This window comes from Neomonachus schauinslandi, chromosome 15, assembly GCF_002201575.2.
Source record: "Neomonachus schauinslandi chromosome 15, ASM220157v2, whole genome shotgun sequence".
In the NCBI taxonomy this organism is placed as follows: Eukaryota; Metazoa; Chordata; class Mammalia; order Carnivora; family Phocidae; genus Neomonachus; species Neomonachus schauinslandi.
The window spans coordinates 2,277,596-2,287,937 of record NC_058417.1 but is presented as its reverse complement, the minus strand read 5'-3'; the positions used below and the strand labels follow the sequence as shown (position 1 = coordinate 2,287,937).

Sequence of the window (10,342 nt, the reverse complement as noted above, 5' to 3'; positions counted from 1 at the left end):
GGAGGGGCAGAGACGGGGGGAGGTGAGGACGGAGGGGCAGAGACGGGAGGAAGTGAGGACGCAGGGGCAGGGGTGGGCGGAGACAGCCGGTGAGAGAGGCAGAATCTGAGCCTGAGTGAGACAGACACATTTAGGAACAGAGGCACAAAGACAGGAGCCAGCCAGCCGGGGTGAGACCAGCGAGCAAAAATCCAACCGATGGAAGAGGGTAGAGGAAAAGGCAGAGGTATCAGTGGATTCGAAGAGAGAGAGACGTAGAAGCAGAGACAGACAGACACAAATCCTTACCCAGATACACAGCCCAGGACATCAGACGGAGAGCAGAGTGCCAGGAGAGACAGACCCGGAGCCAAAGCCACCAAGGGAGCCCACCCCCCGGAAGAACAGGACCCTCTCTGACACAGCTGAATCTCCAACGGGCAGCCCGGTGCCTGGCACAGAGAAAGCGTCCAGCAGGTGTCTGGGTCGGGCAGGCAATGATGGAGGAATGACCGTGTGAGGAGTGAGGGACAGGGCGCCGAGGATGCCGGGGGTGTGTGCCTTGGCCTGCAGGGGGGGACCCCACCCAGCCCCGCTGACCCTCACCCAGTCTTGGCGAAGTTGGTCCAGTAGGTCATGACCACAGCGCTGAGCATGACGTCATTCTTGGAGAAGTTGCAGGGGAAGAGGTCGGTGGCGCCCACCATGGGCACGCCAAAGACGTAGGGCAGCTCGTCCCCGTGCGCCGCGTCTGCCCACTCGGGCCGGCCCTCAGCCTGGCAGTGGTGGTAGAAGGTATAAAAGTAGACAGGGGACTGGTAGTCAGCGTGCAGCTTGGCGGTGGCCACAGCCGGCGCCACCCACTGGTGGTCTGTAAAGAGCGCCAGCAGAGTCTTTCTCCGCATTTCGCCATTGTCCCGGTCGGCCCAGTCGGTGTACATAAACTTGATGGTCTCCCGAAGCACGTCCTTGCCCTCCGGGTAGCCGTACAGGTTGTCCACAAAGTTGGAGACGGTGAAGTCAAAGGCGCTGGCGGACACGCCGTCCTCGCTCTCTGCGGAGTCCTCTACGAACTTGAGGCCTTCTCCTTGGTTGACGCCAATGAGCATGTCATAGTTGAGGAATTCGCCCTGCTGCATGAGGATCTCAGGGTCATCGGGGACGACGTCACCGTCCACCACGGGCCCGAAGGCGATGTGGTAGCTGGGGAGAAGGGGTCAGGGTCTCATCACCTGCTCCCTGGCCTCCTCTCAGCTCCTAGCCTGCCGGGCCCTCTGCTCAGAAGACCCTTCCTTCTCCCCTGGGTCAAATCTCCTGAGTCCTGCAGGGCACTTGGCCTCTCGGGAAGTCTTCCCCAATGCGCTTCGTGGCCCCTTGTGCACCCTCGCTCTGTTTGGGCGCCTCCACGTAGGGCAGGCTCCCGAGGGAAGGAGGCAGGGCCAGCAAAGGGGCCTGCAGCAGGACAGAGTGCCCGCGGGCACCTCTCACCCTAAACCGCCTTGGAAGCAGCAAGGAGAGCAGCCGCCAGGCCCCGGCCCTCCCCCACCCCCATACCGGGCGGGCTGCACGTCCTGGTCCACCAGCTCCCGGGAGGGCTTCCGGCGCAGGCACTCCACGGCCTCGGCGCTGTCCTCCCGGTCGCAGCCCACTTTGGCGGCCAGCAGCCGCGTGTATTTGAGCGGCTGGTAGTTGACAGACCAGCTGGAGATGGCCGTGCCGCTCTGGGCGATGGCCTTCTGGAACAACCCTGGCAGGACAGGCGCAGGCTTCAGGCTGGGCTGTCTGCGCCCAGGGTGGGAAGGCGGGGGATGGGGGGGAACCCGGTGGGGGTCAGCGTGTGGGAACGGGGCTGGGAGGGGCAGGCCGAGGGCTGGCCGGTACCTTCCGAATGGTGAGAGAGGATCAGAAGGTTGACGCAGGAGGCCCCGGCCCCCGATCCAAAGATGGTGATGCGCTCGGGGTCACCCCCAAAGTGGGCAATGTTCTCACTGAGCCAGCGCAGGGCCTGGATCTGGTCCAGGAGTCCATAGTTGCCTTTTGCAGCCTGGTCCCCGGTGCTGAGAAAGCCTGGAAGCACAGGAGGAAAGGGGCTTCCTGGGGGTGTCCGAGCACCCTCGCCCCCTTTCTGGGCAGCTCAGTCCAGCGCAGAGGCCATTCTGTTTCTGCCGGGTCTAGAGGAACACCGCCCACCGGGCTCCCCCCTCCGCCCCCCCCCGCCCAGACCCCAGCCCCTCGAGTTGGCTGCCCACCCTCACCGAGCACCCCCAGCCGGTAGTTGAGCGTGGCCACGATGACGTTGCCATAGGCGGCCAGCACGGAACCATCGAACATATTCCCGGTGCCCTCCATGTAGGAGCCGCCGTGCAGAAACAGCATCACCGGCTTCTTCCCAGAGTCCCGGATATCTGCGTGGGGAGGGGGTGGGCGGTGGGCCAGGGTTGGGGGACAAGAACACAGTCAGACCAGCAGCAGCACCGCCCAGCTCCCAGGCCTGCGGAGGACCAGCCCGGAGCTCAAGGGACATGTCTCTCCCGTCCCTGGGGGGGCAAGACCGGATTCCCCTCCCTCCCGCCCCAGGGAGCCCTGGCCGAAGGTCCCACCCCACCTCCTGCCGGCCTGCCCCGCGGCACTTCTCCAAATGCCAGACAGGCCTTCCAAGAAGCCTAAGAGGAGGGTGGGGGGGACCCTCCCCAGGGCATCTGCTGGATCCAGGGGACCCCCTCCCCACACACACACACGGCAAATCTCCTTCCTGCTCTGAGGCAGAGCAAACTCCCAAGGCGGGCTCTAGCGCTAGAGATGCTGGGAGGGTCCGGGCGGTTGCTCAGACTCGGGCCTTGGGTCTCAGGTCCACGTGGTAGCCTGGTCTGTGGGTGAGGGGGTGCCAGCCTAGGGTCCCTGGGGGCCTGGTCTCCTCCCCGCCCTAATTCCTTTCTAGGTCACCTCCCCAGTTACCATGGCAACCCCCAGCCTAATTACCGTGGCAGGAGGAGGCAGGGTGGGAAAGAGCCTGTTTGATAAAGCCAGGGTACAGCTCTTTAGTCTCAGACGCCCCCCCGCCCTGCCACTGGCCTGACCCTGGGTTCTGCACTGGACGCCCCTCTTGCCCTGTCCCCAAAGAATCCCATTAATCACTGCCACGTGACCAGGCTGAGGCGTGACAGACTCCAGAAGGCGGTCCCCAAGGCTATCTGGCCAGTACCCTTCCTTGCAGCCCTCCATGATTCAGCCACAGTGCCCGGCTGGGGTCCCCCATGGCCCACAGGCCCTCCTCTCTCTTGACACTTGCAATCTCTGACTAGCCTGGGCATTCAACAAACCAGACCAGACCTGGGCCTCCACAGCCAGTCCCCAGCAGCTCTGCTCGCCTCCGTCCTCCTGCTAGAAACTTTTCTCCTGCCGGGAGGTGAGCCCACAGGACACTGAGACATTCCCCTCCACCCCTCCGGACAGCTTGCGGCCTCCAGTCTCTTAAGACCTTCTCTGCCACCTCCCTCCACCTGGTGGGCTCTGCCCTCTCCATGTCCTCTCCAAATCCTGCTCTTCTCCTCCTTCCGGAACCTCCGGTGGCCTTCCAGCCAGACTCAGGCCAGAGTCTCCTCCCTGCAAGGCCCTCTCTTCAAGTCCTCAGTTCTCCCCCTCCTCCCCACCCGGCACCTCCACTCCCAGTGTTGGGGGAGGAGGGGGTCCGAAAGGGAAGGAGCAGGAAGGGGGGCTGGGGCAACAAGAAATTCAAAACCAACAACAAAAAAACAGGATCAAGAAAGAAGAAAGAAAGAAAAAACAACAACCAAAAAGCAAGAAGCTCTCGGGGGGGCAGATTCAACAAGAAAAGAAAAAAACAACAACAACAACAACAAAAATCCAAAAACAAAAAACCAAAAAGATCCGTTTTTTTGGAAAAAAAAGAAAAAAAGAAAAAAAGTTCTTTGCATTTTTTTTTTCAAAATTTTGTGGTGAAACTTCAAGATATTGGGCCCTGTTTTCAAAAATTTCCAAATTCTTTAATTCGCTTCAAATGTCTGCATTTTCTGCATCTGACAGGCTTTTGAAAATTGGAGGTTTGTTTCTGATGTTTCAATTGTGCCATCAATTTGCCAACTTAAATTTTTTTTTTTCAAATTGTAGTTTTGCTCCAAATTAAAGTTGGTTTTGTTTTGTTTTGTTTTCAAATGTTACATTTCGCAAGTTTCCAAACAGTCCAAATTGCTGTCGAACTCTAAACATTTTATCCAATTCTTTGGTGGTTTTGTTTTGTTTTGTTTTGTTTTCTCTGACATTCCAATTTCTTTTTTCACTTATATTTTTGGCCGTGTTTAGCTTTGCTTGCAGGTTTGCTAGTGGGTCCAACATTGTTCAAATTTCGTTTGAAGTTTTCATAATTCTTTTTTCCAATTATTACAAATTTTTCTTTTCTTTTTTTTTTTTTTTCGTTTTTAGTTGGGAGAAACGACTGAGGGGCCTTGAGGGCTGTGGGGGGGGGGGCATTTAGTTAGGGGCAGGGCCTTGAGCGTCCTCTAATCAGCAACCACATGCAGCAGCGGGATTTTTAAATCTACCTGTGTCTGGCGGATTGAGCGTCGCCTCGTCACGTTTTTTTGTGAGCGGACCTAAGACCGGGAACACAAAACAGAGAAAAAAGGACAATTTTGTGGGGAAAGATGGGGGTCGGGGGGAGGTGGTGGATGGGGAGGGGAGGACAGAAAGCAGAAAAGGGGAGGGTGGAGGGCAGAAAAAATAAGCCAAAAAAAGCAAAATTTGTTTGCAAGAAAAAGAAACCAAGAAAAGAGAAAAACGTTTTCTACAACCCAAATTTGTTTCCCCTCCCCGGAAAAAGTCATGCCCCAAAGAAAAGGTTGGGTTTGGGGGGGTGGGGTGCCTGAGTGGGCTGAGGCCTGTTTTAAGACATATTGACTTGGCTTGTCGCAGTGTTTGCTAATGGCTGGAAACGAAACGGTGTTAGAGGTGGGGGTCGGGGTGGGGAGGGGAGGCCCATCCCCAAGCCCCAGAGGCCAAAGCCAGCTGTGCCATCAGGACCTCCACTCACACAAGGCCCTCTGCGGGGCCAGCCCGGCACCTGCCTGTTCCCCCAGGCTGCGAGGGAGGGGCTGCAGCAGAAAGGACCCATCTGGAGGATCTGGAGGGCAGAGCATAGGATGGGGTTGGGGGCCGCCCGCCCCTGCAGCTCACAGGCCCTTCAAGCCCTCGGCTCCCCACTGGAGGGCTGGGGCCAGGTCAGCTAGGGCCGCCTGCCCGCCTGCCCAGCCTCTCACCCGGCCAGCATTCCTCTTCCATCCGCACTCAGGGGCCTGGCTTCTCACCCCACCTCCCCGATGTGGGGCGAAGCAGGGAAAGGGGTCATCAGGTCTTGCCCTCCATTTCACCTCTTCCCTCTGCACCCCCCAACCTCCTCCCTCACCCAGGCCTACTCTCCCCCCACCAAGAACGGTCAACTGCCCACCGGGGACATGAGCACCCCCCCTCCCCTGCCCTGCCCGACGCTGCTCTGATGCCAGAAAGCCCCCCTCCCCAATTCGGGGTTCAGTCCACAAATAGGGAACAGGAAACACAATGCCCTGAGCCAGCCTGACACATAAGGGGCAGGAGGTGCTGGGAGGCACGAAGTGTTCCCCTGGTCAAGGAAAGGCCCCAGACTGGGCTCAGAGTTTGGTTCCAGGCTCCTTTCAGAAGGGGGAATCGGTTGGGGGGGGGAGCTGGAAGCCAGAAATCAGAGGGGATTCCCCCGCTGATTGGTTTCTCCTCATTGGCATGGGGACGGATGGGTGGGCAAGGTCCAGGCCAGCCTCTGAAGGCTTCTCCCAACTGGTGATGATTGCCCCATAGGGACCCATTAGGATTGGGGTCTGTTCTCTACAAAAGGATGGGAATGGGGATGAAGTCAGCAGGGCATGCGTGAGCGTGAGAATAGTGTGTGTGTGTGTGTGTGTGTGTGTGTGCACGCGCGCCTGCCTGAGTCAACATCTTCCTTGCAGAGCTGGTGTGAAGATTCAGTGAGATCACCTGAATGTGTCAGGCCCCAAGCAGGTCTGTGATAAGCGATGGTTAAAAATACAGAAGGTGTGGGCCTAGGTGGTGTGGGGGGCAGGGTGGACATTGTGTGTGGAGGCGTTGGGGTGGACAGCCCATTGGTGCTAAGTCTTGGGTGGATATTCCCAATGAGGGGTGAGGAGATAGCCCACCGAGGGGGACACTGGTGTGGACAGCCTACAAGGAGGCGGGAGCGGGGCGGAGAGGCTGTGAGTGGAGAGCATGGAGATGGACAGGCTGTGTGGAGGTCCCGGGGCGAATGATTCAGAGGCCACTGTGAAGGGCAGGCTGCTGGGGTAGGTGGCCCACGAGAGAGCAGGGGGATGCGGAGTGGGTGGCTCTCCCGTGGAGTGTGTGGCAGCACATAGAGTGTACTGGGGTAGAGTCTATTAGGGTGCTTGGGATCTGGATGGGACTGGAGTGGATGATACTTGCGTGCATTGTGGGCATGGGTTGCTAGGAGGCAAGGTTTCCATGGGAGGGGTATTACTGTGTTGGGGTGCGCGGCTGGGAGGAAGAACAGAGGGTGGATGGTTGGCCCAAGGTGCTGGAAGTGAGGGGTTTGAGTGCTTGATCTGCGGGTAGGGCGTAGACTTGCTGCGTGTGCTGTCCCAGCCCGAGCTAAGATACAGGTGGTCTGTAGGTAGAGTTGGGGTAAGCAAAGCTTGGGAAGTGTGGAGGGTGTTGGGGACTGTGGTGTGAGTGGCCACGTGCAGGGTTATTGGGGCCAAGGTCTCTGTATGGGTGTTACTAAGACACATGATCTATAACTGGGGATACTGGGGAGCATGGGTCTATGTGGGCGATAGGGTACACAGTTTCCGAGAGGCGTTGGGGTGTGTGCTGTGTGAGGGCCCTGAGAATTTGGATACGTGGGATGTTGGAGCACGTGGTCAGCGTGCAGGTTGGCGGGGTACCTGAGCCCGTGTGCTGAGGAGTTGCGAGTCCTGGGGTGTCGTGGCGCGTGGGCACCTGACCTGCGGTAGCTGCCTACGGTGTCCATACAGGGGTTCCTGGGTACCAGGCCCGTGGGTACAGTTGGAGGAAAATGGCCTGCTGGGGGGTGCCGAGAGAGTAGGGGGCCTCTGTGGAGTGGCAGAAGGCTAACACGGGCCGGTTCATGAGGCTGGGCTTGGGGGCCGGCTGAAGTTCTGCTGAGTACCTCAGTTGGAGATAGGTGGAAGGTACTCTGAAAGATACTCTGTGCGCTGAAGATTGGCTCGTGGAGAACTTTCCAGGGCAGTGTGCTGGGAGGGGCTGGGAGCACTGCCGCGGGGAACTGGACAGCTCCTTCTCCAGGAGACCGGCCCTGGGGTCAGGGAGCCCCCGAGGGAAAGATGTTCTCAAGGGGATGGGCGCGCTGTGCTGTGAAGGAGGGGCCCTCCCTGATCCTTCAGGGGCGTGTTAGGGGTCAGGGGACAGAGGTTTCGGAAGAAGACACACGAAGCTGGCGGGAGGCGCTGGGGATGCGATGTGATGGACACAAGTGTGCCCGAGCACCCGGGGAGGAAAAACGAGGTGTCTCTGTTGTGTCTGAGGTGTAGAAGGAACCAAAGTGGGTACTTCTCAGGGCCAAGCCCGGGCCTGGGGGTGGGAGGCCGGGCGGCGCTGGGGTGGGTGGCTGGGGGCGGGGGAGATGCTTCCAGTGCCCGCTGGCCCCCCTTGGCCAGAGTGTGTGCCTTGCGGGGATGGGGTCTATCAGCCCAGCTTGGTACCTGCTGCTCGCTCTGCGGGCACAAGGACCTTCTGGGGCGGCTGTCCGCGGGATCGTTCCCGCGGCTGCCTGGCAGGCCCCCGTCTCACGCTCGGGGGGCACGCAGAGCCCGCAGGGCCACGCGGCCTCTGGCGGACCCCCAAAGGCCCAGCTCCCGGCGGCGGGGAAGGGGGGGAGCCCGGGGGTCTGCATGCGCGAGTGGGCTGCGTCCGCGGGGTGCCCAGCCTGGTGCCCGCGCCCTTACCGTCCTCGGTGGGCACGTAGAGGTTGAGATACAGGCAGTCCTCGCTCTGGTTCTGCACGTAGGCGGCGGCCGCCTCCAAGTTGTCGGTGAACCACACGGGCAGCATGATGGCGGGCAGCGCCCCGTGCAGGTTCTGCGGGCAGGCGGGCGGCAGGGTGGTGGCGTTGCGCACGCCGGGCCACGAGGCGGGGGCCTCGGGCGGCTGGAAGCGGCGGGCGCCCAGGGGTGGCGTGGCGTAGGGCACGCCCAAAAACTGCACGACGGGGCCCAGGATCTCGTTGTTGAGCTCGCGCCGCACGCCGCGCACTCGCCCGTAGGCCGTGTTCACCACTGGGAAGCGCTCCTCCCCGAGGCTGCTGAGGCCCAGGCCCGGGCCGCCCGGGGAGCCGCCGCCGGGACCCCCTCCCCCCCGTTGAGCCCCTGCCAGCCCCACCAGACACAGCGCCAGGAGCCACATGCTGATCGGGGGACCCCCCCTCCCTCCCCGGGACCCCCCCCCTCGGAGAGAGAGAGAAGGGGGGGAGAGGGAGGGAGGCCCCCCCTCGCCCCAGTAGGGAGGAGGGGGCGGGGGAAAGGAGGGAGGAGGGGGGTGGGGAGGGACCTGGGTTAGACTGGACAGAGAAAGGGTCTGTTCCTCTCCATGGAGGGGGCAAGGGGTGGGGAAGGGGAAGGAAGCGGGAGAAGGTGAAGGCAGGCCCGACCTGCAGGGAGGAGGCACGGGGTATGCAAGAGACAGACAGACAGACAGACAGAAAAATACAGAGAAGTGGAAGAAGGGAAGGGAAATTGAACAGGGCAGACAGAAGGGAACAGGGAAACAAGAGACAAGTGGTTAGTGACTTGGAATTCAGACCAAGTTGCCCCCCCTTTCTTCCGCCCTCAGGCCCCCTGGCACCTCCCCCCACTCCCAACCCCAGCAACCCCATCCCCAAAGCAGGGACCCAGATAGAAAAGTCTAAGGCTAGGGATAGGGTCAGGACGTGGTATACGCCCAGGACAGAGCCAGAGGAGAAGGAGGGCCAGCTCCCTATACCCAGCATGCCCCCCACCCTTCCAGCTGCTTTATCCCTCCCAGGCAGGCTCTCCTCAGGGACTCAGGAGTCCCAGTTCCCATCTCCCTTGGGAGGGATGAGATAGACAAGGAAGAGAAAATAAAAATACCAAGTCATTAATTAGCAGGAAGTGGCGGGTTTGTTTATACGTGTTAATTACTCCTGAGCTGTAATTTCATGGCACTGAACCCCCACCTCAGGCCAGACTGGGGCCTTTCTTGGGACCACACAATCCCAGCACCTTTTCCTCCCTTCAGCAGCCCATTCCCTACGGATCTGTGCAGCAGGGAAGGGGGGACCCCTTTCCCCTAGGTCTTCCTCATTTCTTCCATCAGAAGTTAAGGTGCCTTGAGGCAGGGGCTGGAGTAGGGAGGGGATGCTGCTGGAGGGGCAAATCCGGGACAGATGCGTGATCCTGCAGCCGGTTGCTGGGCGACGGGATGCTGCCCCGCAATGTTACCTCGGCAACTGGCTGCAGCTTTAACCTTGGAGGGGGGTCTGGAGGAAGAGAGGAAGGGGCTGGCTTGGTTATGGGGTACATTCAGGGCAGGAGGGCAGAGGCGTGAGTCAGAATGCTAGAGTTTCCCCCAACCTTAGCATAGAGAAAGAAGTGTATATGTTGAGGGGAGCGGGAGATTGGGGCATAGAGAACCCTAAAAGATCCTCCTCTTGCCCCTTGTTGGCCAATCAGAGCCTAGCCCTAGTGACCAGGCCTCTGGCTGAGGAGAAGGGGTGCTGAGGTGGGTTTGGAGGGCATCAGATGCGGCCACAGACCGCCCCCCTCCCACAGTCTCCAACAGCCTTGGACCCCAGATGCCTCTTCCATGCATGGCATTCTGACCCATGTCCTGGGGGCAAACCTCGGCTTTCTTCTCGTCCCATCCCAGCTATTTACCTCCCCTTTCCCTTGCCAGCACCCCCCCCACCCGGCCCCACAGTTGCTGCTCTGAAGCCCGGATGCTCAGGACAGCAGGGGCAGGACAAGAGACAAGATCAGACCGAAGGGGCAGACACCCAGGTCATTTTGGCAAGCCCCCCCGACCCCCCCTCCCCAGCCGCCAGAGCTGTTTGCTGACGCGGGGTTTTCAGAGCCAGGCGCCAGCCCGCGGGTGGCTCTCTGCAGGTGTCAATTTATTCCAGAGATGAGGACACAGGAATCCTTACCACACACACCCAGTCATGCCCTCCCCCTCTTCAGGTCCTCTTAAGCTCCTGTCCCCCTTGGGGCTGGCTCCCTCAGGATCTCCTCTGTCTGTGCAGGGCTGGGTTCTGCTTCCATAGTCCCACCACCCCCTCCCCCTCCTA

The 10,342-nt window shown here is 60.1% G+C and overlaps 1 protein-coding gene across 1 annotated transcript in view; it reads right to left on the bottom strand.

Moving 5' to 3' along the window:
* The window catches only part of NLGN2 (neuroligin 2), a 17,636-nt gene extending 9,120 nt beyond the window's left edge, over positions 1-8,516 (bottom strand). Inside the window, exons 1-6 of the mRNA XM_044921536.1 lie at positions 7,986-8,516; positions 4,539-4,589; positions 2,235-2,384; positions 1,861-2,046; positions 1,534-1,726; positions 586-1,182 (exon numbers count right to left, since the gene is read on the bottom strand). Of these exons, the coding sequence (XP_044777471.1) occupies positions 586-1,182; positions 1,534-1,726; positions 1,861-2,046; positions 2,235-2,384; positions 4,539-4,589; positions 7,986-8,442 (1,634 nt within the window). The 5' untranslated portion in view covers positions 8,443-8,516. The remainder of the gene's footprint in view (positions 1-585; positions 1,183-1,533; positions 1,727-1,860; positions 2,047-2,234; positions 2,385-4,538; positions 4,590-7,985) is intronic.
* Between the last annotated feature and the right edge of the window lie 1,826 nt (positions 8,517-10,342).